General features: G+C 42.8%; 1 protein-coding gene across 5 annotated transcripts in view; it reads left to right on the top strand.

Annotated features, from left to right (window-relative positions):
• ZNF521 (zinc finger protein 521) overlaps positions 1-18026 on the top strand; it is a 280604-nt gene extending 262578 nt beyond the window's left edge. For 3 of the 5 annotated variants that reach the window (XM_036823682.1, XM_036823677.1, XM_036823678.1), the window contains one exon: positions 13857-14402. In XM_036823682.1, the coding sequence (XP_036679577.1) occupies positions 13857-13955 (99 nt within the window). In that variant the 3' untranslated portion in view covers positions 13956-14402. Of the gene's footprint in view, positions 1-13856; positions 14404-17175 lie in introns of those variants that run through there. The other 2 variants (XM_036823680.1, XM_036823679.1) reach the window with 2 other exon arrangements.
• The last annotated feature ends 386 nt before the right edge of the window (positions 18027-18412 follow it).

The raw sequence follows: 18412 nt of genomic DNA, 5'->3' as shown, positions 1-18412 counted from the left end.
GGCGGCTTCAGAGCCAAGCGTGTATTTTCAGAGGAATTCACATTTGTATCCTTTATTGTTATATTTGCAGCGAATCTACAGCTGTAACAGGCTCTGCCCCGCAGCTATGAAGGAGTGAGTTCCCCTCATTGGGGAGAGAGCAGTGCTCTGTGAAAGCCTGAGATATGGCGGGTGAGATGAATAGCGCTTAAAAGCGGTGCTCGCGGTGCTGTCATCTAGAGCAGCAACTCCGACGCTTTAAACGGGAGTGAAAGGCAGGGTTAACGAGTCCTTTACAAGTGGTGAAATTTTAAACTGCCTAAAATAACAGGCCTCCTTCATTGATAACTTCATCGAGGGAGGGAGGGAGGGCGTGGGGGAGGTCACTGGGCAGGACCCGCTTTCCCGTAAGAGGAGGGCAAAGTTTGCAAAGGGGAGGCTTTTCCCTTGTACCCAGCGTGTCTGGGAGGCTGGCATCTTTCTTTCGTGCCCTCCTTTTGCTTTGATGCGGCCCCTCAGATGGCAGAAGACCATCTCTCGCCGGAAACCGGAATCGCCCATAAAAGGTTTCCTTTTTCACTTTGCCAAAACTTAATTTTATAATGATCTGACTTACACCACTGGGCACATCTGCTAAGTTTGTGTGCCTTCTAGACAAATAAAAGGCTACTGTGATACTATTAGATATCAGCAGTATGCTTAGCTGTGCTTGGAGTTTATGAGGGTGAAAGGTGATCGTGCAGGAAAATAGAACAGTCTGTTTGCCGTGAGCCAGGCACTAAGACCTCATCCCCATGCTCAGTTATAATTCATGACAGGACTGGTGGGAAGCCCTCATCCCTCTGTGGAGTTAATGCATCTCCACTGAAGCCTGCCGTGAGCACCCTGCATCCCCGCCCACCATCTGTGCCTTCACTTGCAAGCTCGCTCTCTCTCTCTCTCTCTCTCTCTCTCTCTCTCTCTCTCTCTGTTACTCACTCTTTCCTGAGATCTCTTGGTATTGATATTGCCAGGCGACTAACTGCTTTGTAAAAGTGGCTCTCCAAAACGGGCTTGTCGTTTAACTAGGGGAAGAGCTGGAAGGGAGGCATTACAGTGTTGTTAAATGTCTCATTTAGAAACTGTCGATTAGAAAATGGGCAGGGAAGCAGCAATGGCCTTAAACCAATCGCAGACTCTGGGAGCCAAGGATGCCCTGCCAATCACCGATTAGTACGAGGCACCTGTGGTCCGTGGTGAGAGGCCAGGGATGCAACACAAGGTGGACATTACGATTCACGTTAATCCTGTTCTGAACCAGAGTTCAGAGTCCAGAGTCGAGTCTGAGAAATGTTTGCCCACTCTTCCCAGGGGCTTGGACCAGCTGGTGGCGTGGGCACCAACCCAGTCCCCACGCACTGGCCCCTCTGTGATGTGATGCTACTCATTCTGACAACCAGAGCTGGTTGCCTCAGGGCTACCTAAAGCCTCTGCTCAAAATGATCAAGCCCTGGGCTTTACAGAACGCCACCTAAAATAGCCGTGGTCGTTTGTGTGGTGTGAGCCACCTTCTAAAGCGGAACGAGCAGAGGTTGCCGAACTCCCACACTCTCTGCAGCCCGGAGCCAGCAGTGGTTTGTTCCCACCCTGTCCCAGCCCCTCGTTCCCCTGCCTCCCTCCTCCCCTCCCCGCTTCTTCCCACTCCCCACTCTGCTGGGAGCCCAGAGGGTGATGGGGCAGGAGGACAGTGTGGGTTCAAACAAAAGATGACCCTGCACCTCCTCGAGCATGGCTGAGCCAAGATTAATGTGTGATGTTTCACAATATGTGCTCTTAACAGAGTCCATTGTTAGTCCTCCTTGAATAAGATAAATCAAATCCAGGCCTGGGACACCAGTGTATGAATTTAACAGATGTGATGCCATAGGGAAACTACTGTGTTACAAACTGCAGAAATGGCCTTTTTCTACTTCAGACTCGGGCTTATTCCAAAGAGCCTTCAGAGCTCCAGTGGTGAGGTGAGAGGTCACCCACGAAGACAGTAGCACCCATACTGTAATTCAGCCTTGTGTGTAATTGGTTCAGAATCTCATCCTGACGTCTGGATGGTGTTCGTCCCATCATCTCGCTCACCCTCCGAAGGAAAAGTAGGGCAGGGATGGCTGTGTTTACTGTCCAGGTTTTCTTGGGTGAAAGATCACTTGGAGATGACAAAGCTGAGTAGTCAGCCTGAAATCCTGGTTGGTATTTTATTAATTTTGCACCAAGATAAATCCTGAAATTCTGACAAACTCCATGACAGGTGAAATTCCTTCTTGCAGAATCTGCTCAGCAAGAGGCTGCTCATTTCGTTCTGTTCCGAGGCAGGCAACAGGAGGGCAGCTTTCTAATCAGCCCTCAAAGGACCCCCAGCCGCCCCAGAGTCTCGGGCTGATTGAATAACTCCTGGGCCTCTTCCCCTAGGCCTCCATCAGCGGGAGTCCTGTGGAAAGCAATCTCCCGCAGACTGGCACTGAAGAGAGCTTTAAACCACCATTTTCTGCTCTCCCGAGGAGCCTGGAGTACTAAAAGATAGATGGACTGCAGATATTTTATGAGAAACTGTCAGAAGAAGAGCAGAGTAAATGTTGTTTTTTCTTCTTCTTTGAGTCACACACTACATCACTGCTGAATTTCTCCCAGAATCTTTTACATTGAAAGTAAGAAATTAATTGGTTGCTAACCTTTCATTCCCCCTCCCTTCTTCCTCGTTGTCTTCCTCCTTTTTTTTTTCCTTAAATATCCACACAGAGGCCCTTTGCTTAACCACAGTTGCAGAAAATCAGTACCATTTGCAATGAAATATTTATAATGACAGAATGAAAAATTGGATTCATTTTCTGGACTGTAGCCGAACAGTCTGCAACTTTGTGCAGTATTGTTAGGCGTCCCTCCTTCCTCCCTTTCATTGGAAGCTTTTTCGAAAACAGGCCACATGTACACTTACCTGTGCTTTGGAGGGATGCCTACCAAAACACAGAACCCGTTTCTGGGCTTTTTTTTAAAAACAGAGGAGAAAAGAGCATATTTTCGTCTGTGTTGCCATGTGGGGGGCACTCAGCTGTGGCCCATAGAGAGGTAGAGAGGATGTGAACCCCGTCAAAAGAAGGAGTGTTGGCGCTGGGAAGGAGGAGCTGGGAGAAGTTTACAAGGAATCCAGGAGCCGGTCTGGTCTGCACTCCGGAGCGGAGTACAAATAGCACCCAGCAGGCCATAGAGTCTCGGGGCAGGTTTATAAGGGAAATGGGAAGGCACAACAGAGGTGTATCAATAGACACTGATATCAGAGCTCACCTTCTTTTTTCCCTTTAGCGTTTGTTGCCATAGGCTTTCCTCCCACGTGACCTCATATTCAGAGCTGCCTTCTTTCGAACGAGGGTTGGCTACTGCATTTTTTGTTTTCAAAGATGAAAGACGAAAGGAGTTTGCTAGGACGGTGCAGCGTTGCATTTCAGACAAGCCCGTCTCACAAGTGCAGGGCCACCACAAGGCGTTCTTGCTTCCTACACGACTTGATTGCATCTGCAGCAAGATGCCTGTGAAGTACATTTCAGTCTCCCAAATAAGTTTTCGCTTACCACTGCACAGACGGGCCCAAAGAGCCGGCCCACTTCTCTTCCCTCCATTGTCGGCGTATGACAGAGCTTACATCCCCACTCCCACTCTGGGGCCTGCTCAGGCTCCCAGGCCAGCCCTCTGACTTAACCTTTCATCTGTTCCCTTGTGAAGCCCTGGGTTTAAGTAGTTAGGGTTGTTTTCTTTGGGTGGTTTTTTCCAAAGCGAGAACAGTTGTAGCGGACTTCAGCATGAATAAAAACAGCCAAACTCAAATCTGCAGGTTTTGCTCACTGAATTTGCATCCTGCATTGCCAACTCCACAAGATCAATAATCCATATTTTAGTGTATAATAAAGGCTGCCTGTAATTGAATTAGCTCATTCATTCCATCTGATTAGCCCTGTTTTATTCATGGAGAGGAAAAATAATACAAACTTACCTTCTCCAACATATTGCATGATGTGAATGTAAAAGAGCCTTCAGCACTGTAAAACAAATTTATAAAGATGATGGAGAGTTAATTTCAGTATTTGTTTATCCTAGGAATAGGAATAATACAGAACACATCATGCTGCATTTACGTGGTGATAAGTTTAACGTTCACATCTACTGTTGTCAATCTGTCCTCCAGTCAGCCCGGCACAAATATCCTATAATAGGTCTCTCTTCTTACCAAAAGCAAGAAGGCCTCCTCAGTTCTGAAGGACAGCTGGGATAAACAGTCTTCTGGTATTCGCCTTTGGAGAAATCCGCCTTAAGAGATTTCACCCTAAGGTCATTACCTCTTATCCATCCATGGATTACCATTTGCAAGCTTTTTGATTGCTTACTCTCTTCTCTTTGAAGCAAAATCTTAGCACACGTTTGGACCTGGGTGATGAGAAACACGGAACAGGAAAGGAGTTCTTCATCATTGGGACCCCGGGCTCTCAATGAATAGACCAATTTGTGTGTGATGCATACTTGCACAGAGACTTGGAGGTTTTATACAGGTTTCTAGGTTTGTCTTTTCATTGCATCCAAAAAAAAAAAAGAAAAATGATTTGGAGAAATGCTGACAGTTCAGCATGAAATGATGTGTGTTCTGACACAAACTGCATTGTAGCTTAGGAATCTAGCCTGAAGTTCTTTTATTGTAGCATTTCTTTGATTCAGGGGAGAAAAAGAATTTTCTTTAAAAGTGTGTGTTTTAGGATGTGACAATAACTTTTCTCCATTGCTGTGCATGAATTCAGCAGAATGTTTCCACTTAACCCTTATTATTGCCGGCTTTCTGGAAGACCTAGGGTAAGGGGAAAAAAATGTTTTTGCATTAGTTTTTCAACAACTTAGGTGAGTCTGAAATATATATCCAAGTAAATGGGGACTGTAATCATGGCATGTTCAGAATCAATCTTTTCTGCAGACCAGGAAAGGAGCACTGAATAGCATTCATTTAGGTTCTTCCGGATGTATTTCTGCAAGGGACGTGCCTTGCCGAACCGCTGGATGATTTTAAGTGTTATTAAGCAGACTTAACAGGAGCAACTGGCCCTCAGGATAGAAGTAAAGGACCATGGCGCAGAAATCCTTGGTGGAGGAAAGTTCCAGGGCAAACCCATCCTCAGAAAGAGAAGCGCCCAAATGCAGACTGGATTTGAATATCTGAGTTAACAACTTCTGGGAATATTTCTCTTCCTCTTGGCCAGCTCCTTCTATGTTGTGGCTGGTTTGCATTTGTGTTTGAAGTGCCAGGCGGTTTAATGAAGTTATTCTTTTATAAATTTTGCAACACTGAAGCAAGCATGAGGGCTTTAAATTAGAATAAGTGCCACTTCTGTGTGGCAGGTTCCTTTGAGGACTGATTAGAATGAGGCCTCCTGCCGCCCAGTCCTTTCTGCCCGGCGGCGGCGGCGTTGGTGCGTGGGCTTGTTTACAGCTCACCTTTGAATTTGCATGAGAGAGAGAGAGCGTGCACCATGCCTGCTGCCTGGGCCTCTGTTAGCGGAAGCTGTCTTCCTTTCCAGGATCATGTTAAATACTTCACTTTAAGGAGTTATTTTTTTAATTATATTGCTTTATTGTAATGAATTAAAATTAACTTGGAGCAGCAAATTATCTAAGGATGTGAGGGTTATAGATTACTCTCACCATAGCTACAGCTTTGTCGGGGGGGACTCAAGGGCTGTCTTTCTAGAAGCTCAGTACACCATGAGGGGTGGGGAAACTGTTCCACAGAGACCGGGAAGCAGCGTCAGAAAAGATGCCCAGGAAATGGGGAGAGAACGGGAGTTTAACGTGCGGGTTTATGAAGCGGATAGAGGCTCTTCTTGGCCAGAGTGGTGGGCAGCTCTGCCGTTTTAAGACCTGAAAGCTTCTGGGACCAGAAGAGATGAGGCGCAAGAGGGAATCCAAGTATATGTTAAGACCCAACAAGGTTCCATGTAGGATAAGGGATGCACTTGGCATTCCTGATTCCCTCTCTTCCTGCCTGTGTGCACTGGCTAACAGATGGGTGATTTCAGGGGACGAGGGGCAGGACATTATTAAAGAAAGGGGCTTGAAGCTTTCTGCAGGACACAAAACATGCAAGGGGGAGGGAAAGGAAAGAGAGCAAGCAAGGAAAAAAAAAAGCACCAAACTTAAGTACAGAATTATTTCTCTTCTCTCCAAGCCAGGATTATTTTTTTTTTAATTGAAAGTGAAAGACACCCAAATGGAATTGGGCTTGTGAAATATTTGCATTTTAAAAGGACTTTCTTAGAACTTAAAGCAAGGCCTTCTTGGGGCTCCTTCTAAATTGCATTCTCCATGCGGGAATATGAGCCCTGGGGGACCCAAAGATCAAAGGCAAACACCAGGGATTTTACCTGTAGAACCCACGCAGGAATGTACCTCTCTCCCGGCTCCGCACCACACACTCATGCCAGCGTCCAGCGTAGGCACGAGTGTACACACATGCACATGTGCACTCACAGACTCATTCTTCTGCAGTTTCATTATGGAAATTTGGGAAACCAACACATTGTCTTTTCACAGTTCTATTCTTTGTATGTATATTTACTAAAGCAAATGCCCTAGTAGACAAGCATTTGGTTGCTTATGATGGGGAAAGGTTGTTTTCTGTTATTCTTCGTGATTTATAACATGTTGACTTACTCTTACTGTGAGTTTACCTCCTAGAGAGTGTGGCAGTGTTTTTAATAAAAGAAAAAATACACTACAAGAAAGTGGCATTTCTTTTGCTCTTTGCCCAAGTTCAATAAACTATTTTTCATAATTATTGGGAATTGGTTGAAGGGAATCCTTGTCCATATCAAGTGGAAAAGCAGGAAGAGTTCTTGCTTCCTCCCCCTCCCTAGAAAGGTTACCCTTTGAATATAAATTACTGTGCCTTGTGCTTCTCCCATTCTAATCAGATGACCTTTTGAGTCTGGTGGACAGAGTTTAAATCCTAAACCTGCCGGTCAGTTTTTACATCAATGCCCTGTTCCAACAGCTTTCAGGTACATAACTTTCAATGGATTTCAAAAACAGACGTGAAGTAAGTAATGCAGGTGGAATCTTGCTGCTGATGGTCAAACAACCTAACTTGACTGCAAGATCTTGGGCCAAGTAATGTGACGATGGGTAATTTCACTAACTAAATCCTTTACGAAAAACCTTCTGGGATTCAAAATCTAAGAGAAAAGGGAGGAGCAGGAAATGTGTAATGTTTGCAAGAGGACATTTCTGAGCAATTATCAATGTAAGCTCCCATTATTTGCTGCTGATTAGTACACGAGGCTGTTAAATATTTAGCAGAAGTTTGTTTAATTGTGTTGGACTTGGGATGGGGCGGGGGGCTTGAATATGGTTTGAGCATCATGAGTCAGTGTGTACACCCAGAGCCAGGCAGAGAGGAAATTTGCATTCACCCAAGATGAACACATTTCAGTGTCAGCCCAGCCTTCTTTTTCCTTCATTCCACAGATTTATTTATCTTTAAGGTATCTACAATTAGAGCACGAAGAAGGGGCACTGTTCACGGATGTAAAATTGGAAGGAGGTCATTCTTAACCTTGTTTACAGGTGTTCTAGTTTAGAAAGTGCCAGTGTGATAAATTAAACATTACAGGGGGAAAAATTAAAGCTTAGCAACAACTGGCACATGGACACATCTGTCTGTGAAGCACCGACTTAATCCCTGAATATCTTATTAGACTGTATTGCCTATCAAAGCCTTCTGTCCCACAATACGCTGGATCCTGCAATTCTAGAATCTAAGCAGAATCTTTAAGCTCTGGCCTCTCTTTCATTTTTGCTGGCTCTCTGCAGTTTGATTTAAATTTTCCGTTGGCTCCATGCATGTAAACAGGTAGCTCAACTCATTGCTCTCTTTTAAAAATAAACTTTGTACTTTTAATGTATCTCCCAGTGGCCATTTTGCTCTTTTTAACCTATTCTTCCAATTCAGCACCTTTTTTTTTTTCTTTTTCCTCAATGTAGTAGATAGTGCATGCTCCTATCAGTTCAAAAAAAGGGAAATTTCAAGCCTGCCCTATATGCAAAACAGATAGGGGTCAGCTAGTGACTGGAATTTTACTACCATTTCTTTTCATGCATTTTATTTATTATTTTTATTTATTTATTTATTTTAATTTTTGGCCATGCTGTGTGGCTTGTGGGATTTTAGTTCCCCAACCAGGGATCGAACCTGCACCCTTGGCAGTGAAAGCAGAGTCCTAACTACTGGGCCACTAGGGAATCCCCTTTACTACCATTTTTAAGCTCGTAAGAGAAATGAAATGGTTACGAAGTTAACATTGTCACGTGTGACCCATCAGCAGTATTTGTCCTTTTGAAGCTGGTGGACCAGCGTGGCTTGTTTTATTTCTCTGAAATGTTTAATTGTCAAAATACTAAAAATTGCTCTACATTAGCAATTTGGACATGGCATTCCTTTAAAAATTAGTCTCTGCTTAGGCTTCTGAAGACTCACATTAGACTAAGGCTAGGCTACTTTATAGGTAGGTATTCTCAAGATATTGTTCACCACCATTGGCTTTCCCAGCTTGGTTTGCTGTTGTAAAAAAAAAAGCACCTGTGGTGAAAATAGGCTCTGTTTGAAGTGACCCCTACCTCCCTGCCCAGCCGCATGGATCTCCAGCCCCACAGGGACCCAGTACCCTGCCCTCCGCCACTCTCAACCTGGCTCCTGCTTGCTCTCTCCCCCTGGAGCCCGTCACTCTCTTCTAACCTCCCCCTCCTCATCACTCCAGCAGCGGGCAAGTGTGACTCCTCTGAAAACTAAGCCCAGGAGGTGAGGCGCCCTTTCTCTGTGGCCCATGGCACCCTGTCCTCCTGTTCCTGGTGAGTGCCCTGACGGTGAGCAGCTGTAGTCTCTGCAGCCAGCCCAGCCCGGGGATTAGAACATAGCAACCTGCACCGCTCAACAGTTGCTTCTTCCCAGAAGCCAGCTCAGCCACTGGAGTGGCTATAAGACCTTGAAAGTTGGCTTAAACTCTCTGGGACTTAATTTCCTCACCTATAAAATGAGATGTTGGAACAGATGCTGCTAGAACTCTCCCAGCTCTGAAACCATCTCTTTTTTATTCTGAAGCATCACTTACAGGTGTCGTTGGCTCCTGCTATTGAATCTCGACCAGCAAATGAGGGATGATGGCTTTGCAGTCCGTTCAGAGTAGGGAGTTGTTTCCATAGCCTAAATAGTAATTTCCAGATTTTAATATTTGGGTCCCTTTATACTTTATTAGTTTGTAAATATTTCTAAAGCAGCACTGATTAAGAGCCACTAAAATGTACCACCTTTGTTCATTGATGGTACATGGAAGGTCTTACTAAACTGCTGAGGGAGTGGACATTTTTGGAGAGATGATTATTTATACAAGCAATGCCATTTATTATATATCTCGAAGAATCCTTTCCCTGATTTCTCAGCAAACGCCCATTCTCACCATTGACCATATTTTTAAATGCCATGCCACAGTTCCGTGTGGCATATATGTGTCCCTTTTGCTATCCTTTTTTTTTTTTTGTAATTTGATGGGGGGAGATACCTCAGAGACTGAAGACTAGGTCGCAGCCTCAAGCAGGCGCGGCAAGCTCAATGTGTTTTCAAAACACTGGAAGCAGTGGTCCTCAACTGGGGATGATTTTTCCCCCAGGGGTTACGTGGCAAGGTCTAGAGATTTCTGGCTGTCACGACTGGGAAGGTGCCCCTAGCATGTTGTTGACAGAAGCCAGGGATGTTGCTAACATCCTACTGTGCACAGGGCAGACCCCTAGAACAAAGACTAGTCCCCTTCAACATTCCAGTACTGCTGAGGTTGGGAAACCTGGTCCCACCGGCCTTCTAGAATCTATTTAATTTGTAGGCATCTCTCTCTAGAACAAAGCAATTGAATGACATATTTTGTATAATGACTAAGAAATAGCTTACTGGATTGTCTTTTTGGTTTTTCTGGATGAGATAGAAGAACTTTATACTACAGATACATGGTCAAGGCTTCTGAACATAAACTCATAAACATGCCAGTGTCCACATGCTTCAGAGTTATCTCAGCCCAACCTTTTCTAGGCTTATTTAGCATGAATGTCCAAAGAACAGCAAATACAAAAAAAGTCCTTCAGTGAGGTTTATTAGAATGTGAAATCGTTTCCTATGGGAGGTGTGATAGAAGCTTCATTGCCAAAACCATTTAAAACTAGCCTAGAGTGTGAACTTTATAAAACAATTTTTGTCCAGCAAGGGGACAAACTAAATAACCTAATAGTCTTTTTCTGCCCTTAATATCGTGTATTTTTCTGATCACTTCTGATGATGCCATTTCACCTTTTGCTTTAATATAGCTTAGTGTCATCCAGAAAATGCTTTGAGATGTCAGGCCAAGCCCATGTGAACTGTTAAATGTCAAAAGAAAATGCATCAGTGTCTCTCTAAGTTCATAGTGATGACATTACCATAAGAAAAAATAAAAAGGGAAATTTTGTCAGTGCAAACATGATCATAAATGCAACATTCATGGCATTAAAGAGAGGGGTAAAAGCATATCATGACAGTTTGGGAAATTCCATTGCTGTTTATCAAAATAAAAGTGTAGAGCCTCATTTTAGTAAATTCTGCCAAAGTAAAAATTGTGAGTCAACCACCCTGGTCATGAAAATCCATCATATGAATATGTTTTTTAGACTGTCAAAGCACTTTGGGGAATACTATACATTTGTCTTTTAAGAACATTCATTAAAATATATCTCACCAAAATGCACATACCCACATATATGTTCCTGAAATAGGGCCCATGAAAACACAATTACCCCAAATTTCTCCAGCTAAGAAGTATATAATTTGTAGACAATGGAAACTTTGGGGTGGTAAAACGGGGTCTAATTGGTATTTTGGATGATTTGGGTGATTTTTAGAACATTCTAACAGTACTTCCAAAGCTGAAGCAATTCACTTTTAATTAATTTAAAACTATGAGTACTTTGGTAATCATGTGGACTTTGAAAATGTTAATTTACTGCCTTCACATCCTGTTAACCTTATCAAGACAAAGGCTACCCTTTGCCATTGTGTTTTTTTCTCTAACCTATGGGGGAGATCACCCAGTATCCTCTCTGCATTAGCTAGATACACTCCTAAAGCTGTTTTACTAGCAAAAGAACTTGGGAATGAAAATAGAGAGAGGGTGGAAATGTAAAAATCTTGATTAGAAAGTATAATTTAATAGAACATGTATTGAACCAAATGTATTGATTAATGTAGAAGATATAGTACTTATATTGATTCAAACCAGAGATTTAGTACTAAAAGCTCTAAGCCAAAAAGCTGCTGCAGATTGCTACAAAAGTCAGTTTAATGCTGTCCTTGAGAGTGCCTTCACAAAGAAATTCTTCTAATGTTTGAGGACTAGGTAGAATGCGGTATATGTCAGTTTGATCCCGGAGGGTTTTATTTTGTACTCTAATAGCTGTTACGAGCCTACATTATATCCAAGGAGTAATTTTCCTTAGGGGTGCCCGGCTCGCTTTGTGTCAATATTCTAGCATTTTAAGTCACGTACAGTATATGCTTCTGGGAACACAGAAGGAGCCAGCCAGACTCATAATGGTCTGCATTCATTAATAAAGGCAGAAGCTTCTGTCCCTCCACTGCCCGCTACAGGGATGCCTCTTTGGCCTTCAGGGACCCGTGCAGACACATTTAAAGAAAGCTTTATTTTGAGTGGGCAGGAGATAAAATGTAGGACTCGCGGGCATTTCCTAAGTCAGCTATATGCCCGAGCACAGGGTGACCTTAATGGGTCAAAGAAGAATGCAGGTCAAAAGACTTATTATCCAGGCTGTTGGAAACCAATTGCTTTTGTTTAAAAAAAAAAAAAAAAAAAAAAAAAAAAAAAGCAGTAGTGCTTAAAGGTGGACGATAATGTAGAATTCTGTTTGCAGCCTGTAACTGCACGACTGTATGTGTACTGGGATATGCTTCTAGAAAAATAAGAGCATACAGACTATCTATAGTGTTTACAGATAAAGGTCCAACCCTCGTGATAAAAGGAAGGGTAATATAATTAGTTAATCAGTGATGATTGATTATGGATGTTTGCGTTCTTCAACTGAAGAAAAAAACAACATGCTGCCATGGTGCTGTCACCATCTGTTGAAAGAAACAGCCACATTTAATCCTTCTATTTCTTTTATTTCTTCCCGCCTTGCATTGTTGCAAAGCCACAATTGCCTACTATTTCTTCTGGTTGGAAAACATCTCATTTAAATTGAATACAACTGCAGTTTAAATTTGGGATTCTAATGGCATGGTGAATTAGTGGAAAGCTTGCTATTTTTTTTTTTTTCATTCCTTTTTAAAATAGCATGCTGGCTCTTTTTCTTAGTTTTAAAAGCTTGTCAGAATTTGAGACAAAAGGCTATAAATAGACAACTCATGGTAAAAATGATTAACATCTTTGAATCAACAAATCTCACAAAACTTCCATTCTGACACAGTTTTTATTTTTATTATCACTGCTATGTAACATTTTGCCGATGCCAACAGAGGGCTACAAAGCACAGACAACGAGACGTGGTCTCTCAAAATATTGGACAAGCGAGGGCAATCTGTGGCACCACTTTGGGGGCTAGGGACTTAATTTTTCCACCCTGGGAAGGTAGATTCCCCCTGGCTTTCCTCCAGAGCTTAACTTCATCTTTGTTATAGGTGTAAATATTCAAATTCACATCAAGATCACAGGAAAATGGGATAGTTTGGCCAAGGTGAACAGTTACAGGGGATGGTGGGTTTTTTTCTTTTTTATTTAAAAATATTTTGCTTGGATTGCATTTTAAATAGGATTAAACCGTTTGACCAGTAAATGTGGTCAGCTCTCAGAAAGGAGGAGGCTGAATTAATCATGTGTTAGCGTGCCAAGCCCAAAATGAGAATTCCAGTCTTGTAAAATGAAAGGCATCTCATATTTTAAAAGAAATTCATAGTGGTAGAAGGGAATTTTTAAGGTCCTCATCTGTTTTTTAGCTTTCTAAGTTTAATTTCACATTTTAGAGAAAAAAAGATAGAGCAAACTCCTTCTAAATGGGGCCCTTTACAGTAAAGAGTGTTTTTGTTGTTGTTTTTTTTAAAAACCTGGCTATTAAGGTATCATACCTAGATGGATCGTCTTTTAAGCTTTAAGGTGTGTTGTGAATTTGATTTTTTTTTAACACAAACCCCCCTCGTGTAAAACAACTGTTCATAACTGGGATTAATGGTTTGCAATTTTCAGTTACTTAGACATGGGGTCTCCAAGAGATGGCTTTTTGCAGAGTAGAATATGGCTCTCTGTGGGATTACAGAAGTTTTCTTCTCTTCCTACTTCCTTTTCTGTCATCACCCCCCCAACCCGCGTCGATGTTGCACTGATGTTCTCCCCGATTATGTAAAACACTTTCCCTTCATTGGAACAGATATTTTTTCTCATAACCTGTCATTGCATTAAAGTACCTTGGGGACTGTGAATTGCTGTGTAAAATTGGTGAGATTACCCACTGCTTTGTTCTAGTGTAGTGGTTTCCTCCAGACCCAAAGAACAGAAAACTCGTATAGGAGAAGGCTGCTTGCGCGTGGCCTGGCAACGTTTTCTCGCCCTGCGTGTCCCTGTCTGTGCTGCAGGGGCTCAGGAAGGGCTCTGTGGTGTGGCGGGGGGTGGGGAGGAGCTAGGGCAGGCACCTGCCCTCTCCTTGGGCTTAGTGCTTCTCTGGTCTACTTTTCATCTTTCCCACTCGCTTCCTGTCTCCCTTTCTGTCTGTGATTTTAAAAACACACCAAATAGGTGGAAAGCTCCCATGAAGCAACTTCTTGTTTCTCTTATCCTTGGATCTTCAGTGAAGCCTGGAGACAAACACTCCTCATCTTTCTCTCCAGCCCCTAAAAACCAACCCAGTAACCTGTGCAGCTCAGACATTCCTTCCTTCCTCCAGAAGATGAAATCAGGCCATTTGTATTTTCAGTGACTCAATGTACTGCGTGGACGAGGGGAACAGTCACATCCCAAAGATCCTCAAAAGTGGTGAGGACAAGCCCTTGAGGACTGGATCAGAATCACCTGAGTTTTTTGTTTGTTTGTTTGTTTGTTTTGTTTTCAATGCAAATATGCCCAATTCCCACCTTGAGAATCACAGACAATGGTGAACGCCAGGACTGGGAGGCCTGACCTCACCCTCAGCTGATCTGGAGAAAAAAAGAAAAAGAAGGGCACTAAGTGACCTCAATGGTATGCAAGTATCTCCACACCAAGAGAACTTTCTGCCTTTACCATGTTTCATGCCAGATTTCCCATTTAGCCGTTATTTGTATTACAGCTCTTTAGTTTTGTTGAATCTTGAATTTTGCAGGCCATACCCTTGTCCTTCTCTCAAATAATATATATTCTTTTCTCTTAATATGCAAAGCATAAATCCTTTATAGTAGCAACTTCAATCTGTTGCAATAAGTGATTCATATGTATTTGTTCATTTCTTTGCACCTCCGAAGAGACTTGTATGGCTTTGGTTTAGGATGAAAGCATCCAAGAAACAACTGTTGCCAACTATTATGGCCAACTTGTGTTAGGTTTTTGTTCTGCAGTATCTTAATATAGGCACATAGAAGAACACAGGATAGATTGCAGTATAGCTTCCTTTATTAACCACTAAAATTCGATTGAATGTGGAATGTCTATAGTAAGCACTTAAATATTTTTAAATAATGTTATTAAACTGATTTCTGTTTTTTACTTTATGATAAAAAGTAATCACACATCCTCCTGTCAACGTTCTACCATTTAGATAACTATTGTCATAGCTCTTGTATTTATTTTCTGAATTTTTTTAAATTAAAAAAAAAAAGCACCTTTCTGTAAGATCAGGCTTGACTCTTTGAGATAGGAAAATGCATGAGAAAGTTTAGACAGTGCATTTTGAGTAATTGAACTTTTTTACTGTTTGTAACCTCTTTGATCATAATTATGTTGATATTTAAGGGGATAGCAATGTTTCTTAGTCTCATCAGTATTTTGATTACCCTTCGTGTCTACGTGTTGGTGAAAAATAATTTGCAGAAGCAGTTATTTAGAATCAATACAAAGAAAAAAAGAGTTGGCATAAAACTGGTCTGCTCCTGTATGTACTTTTAGGCTAGTACTACTAAAGAAAAATTAAAAATCCAGCTTGTCTTTTACTGAATTAATAAAAATGGTATGTTTTAAATAAGGCTGAGTGAAATAACATCCTCATTATTTGCTGTCAATCTGCTTATAAAATGGGCTTAGTTTGAAATAGGGAACGGAAGACCTGGGTCCTTTTCACGAGACTCATGTCTCCTTCACTGGTGCTCTTAGCCCCAATTGGGCAACCCTGAGCAGCCAAGCCTCCGGTCCTTCATCCTTTACTCATTGGGCAGGCATTTTGCTAGTTTGGTGGGGGATGAAAAGATAACAAAGATCTCTAAGACAAAGCCCTCTGTTGAAAACTTTCCATAGCTCCTCTTTACCTACAAGACAAAGCCTGAACTCCTTAGCCAGGTACAGAGGGCGCTTCATAATCTGGCCGCAAACTTCTCTCTATCTTCATTTCTCATCCGCATGCTTGGTTCTGGACACTTGAGAAGATTCCAACCAAACTGAACGAGTTGCAGGTCCACGAACATACCTTGCATATTCTTCTTTGCCTTTACCCACGTGGGTCTTTGGCCTGGAATGCCCGCCCTGCACCCCAAATGCCTCTTCATGTTTCCAGCCTCAACTAAAATGTCACGAGTTACGTCCACTGCAAAGCCTTCCCCAAAGGCCAGGCAGGGTTAGGCGTGCATGATATTCCTATGGTCATTTCTAATATAATCCCACCAGGTTGCTTTACCATCATGTGCCCACATGACTTTCTTGAGACTGAGAGCACTCTGAAGATGTGAAGGCAGGGACCGTCCTTCTCCCTGCTGTGGCCCTTGCCTAGCTTGTCAGTCGTTCATTTGGCCAGACCCTCTTTGCTGAGCGCTGCAATCCTGGGGGCTATGCCTGGTGGTGATACCAGGATTCAAGAGATGCTTGTGAAGCAATGAATAAATGAATGAAGACCCAAATTACACACAGGGAGAGAGCCGAAATTACAAATAACCACAAGACCTCAGATGCATACAATATAAGCAGTATAAAGCACCGTGGGAAATCAGAGGAGGGGGAAAGCAGTTTTAGACGGGATGAGCATGAAATGGTAGTATTTTGTGATCAGAAGGGATGGGGGAGGGGGTCGACTGGGAGAGGTGGGAGAACGAGGCTCAGGGGAGGCACAGCGGAGGGAAGGTGCACATCAGGCCATCTCCAGGCGTTTGCTCCGAATGAACGTCCCATGGTCCTGTGACCATCCCCCGTGCAGGCCACAGGCCCAGGTCTGGAGCCCATTGTTCACCCCCAGGGCCTGGCTTGTAGTTATAAGTTACCCAGGAATCCCCGTTGCCGGCTCACAATTTGGAACCGGGATGTTGGCTCAGAAAGGGGACATGCTGTGTGGATGGAGAGGAGGGCACCAGAATACAACAAGGACTGCACCCGCTGGGGACGGCGGAGGTTGCAGGCTGCTGTGATCTGCTCCTGCGCCAGGTTGGGACCCAGCACCAAGCCCACGCCCAGGAGAGGAGCTGGAGAAGCTTCCCGTCCTGTCAGTGGTCGGCCAGGCTGTTCTTGCCCGTGAAGTCTATATTCAGGGACAGATAGAGCCTCTGCTGTTAAGACGTTCACCTTCTAAGAGTGAGTTAGAACAAAAGCATCCGTAATGAATGGAAATGATGTGCAGATAAATATAACTGTTAAAATAGTGCTACCCAGGCATTTGAAAAGACGGTCGTATTCTGATAAGAAGAGATGGTGGAAGGTGGGGTCGGGTGGGGGGATGTCTCCAGGAAAGCAAAACAGAGGCAGAGAAAGGGGAGACCCCTGGCCCCGCCCTTCCATCCTGGCTCCCACTGGGGGAAGGGAGGAGCCGGTCCCATGAGCACCAATTCATCTGGGTGCAGAAATACAGTATTTAGGTCATTATAAATCAATCAGCATTTATAGATACTTGGTTTGATGAAAATACAATCACTTAAGGTTTTTTTTTTTTCCCCCTCTTTCATTACAGAATCATACGATGACCCAACACAGCAGTTAGTGCAAGCACGGTCTCTCAAGGAGAATGACTTTTGTGGCACAAAAAGGGAACATATTTTACTCTTTGCACGAAACTTTCATTGTTAATGTATATTATTCAGAAACATTGTATTGTACCATAAAACTTGTATTATCAAAACTGTTGGATGTTCATGTGTTTGAACTTTTGAGCACCGGATAGACCCCCTGTATATAAAGTGTCTCACATGTATTATGTCGTCTGATACTAAAATGGTCTTATAAAGACAAGTGGACTTGGGCCCTATTCAGGCAAGATTTTAAAAAAAAAAATGTGAGCAAAATGGCTTAAGAGAAAGTATTTTCAAGGAAGACAGATTAAAACAACCCTGTTACACAGGAGACTATGTTTGGACTTCCTTTTCTTAACACTTAAGCCTAGAATTTCTCTTTTGGTATATCAACAGTTAAACCCAAGACTATTTTTTATTGCTGAAGATTCTTGCAAACCACGAAGAGATGTTCTCACAGAACCCCACAGCTGGATAAGGCCCGTATATATATTTGTAAGCCTTGCAATGTGACAGCTAGCATCACTATATATGCAATAGTTGTTATGTAGACTGTCAAAGAATTTTTTTTTTCCTGGATACATTTGAAGCTTTGAGTGTTCAAGGTTTTCCTTAATGATTTCACACAGCCAAATTCTTGAATCAGTTGAACTAACCTGTATGTTACTGTTATTAATGTTTACTCTGCGGTCTGAACCTGGAGATTACTGGAATTGTTTTCCAAGAGGAAATAAATTCAGTTTACCATTAGGTGTGAGTGTATTTGTGTGTTTTCTTTTTCTAGTTACTCTGCCATTAAAAAAATCTAATTGCCTGCACCCTTGGAAATGAGTTCTGCTCTTGAGAATATCCCAGGCATAACCTCAATCATATTTAACCTTTCCACACTGGGCCAACAAGCAGCTGGGAGGAGATTCATCACATCGCATAGGGAAGGAATCAGACCCGATGTACTTCTTCCTCTTGCAGATCCTACCAGGTCACATTGTACTGGAGGATTTTGACACCACAGATGGATGTGATGGCTGTTTTCTGCATATTTTGCAGCCCAATTCATGTCATGCTGTGCAAATCTGAACTCCAAGTAGATGGCTGCAATTTGAGAGGCAGTTTGGCTTATGTGTACTTAAGAAGCAGCTTTGTTCATTCAGAAGACAAAGCACAGAGCAGGGAGCCTTG

This window comes from Balaenoptera musculus, chromosome 14 (assembly GCF_009873245.2).
Source record: "Balaenoptera musculus isolate JJ_BM4_2016_0621 chromosome 14, mBalMus1.pri.v3, whole genome shotgun sequence".
NCBI classification, from domain to species: Eukaryota; Metazoa; Chordata; class Mammalia; order Artiodactyla; family Balaenopteridae; genus Balaenoptera; species Balaenoptera musculus.
The sequence above is the reverse complement of the archived record's forward strand: the minus strand, read 5'-3'. Positions and strand labels throughout refer to the sequence as shown.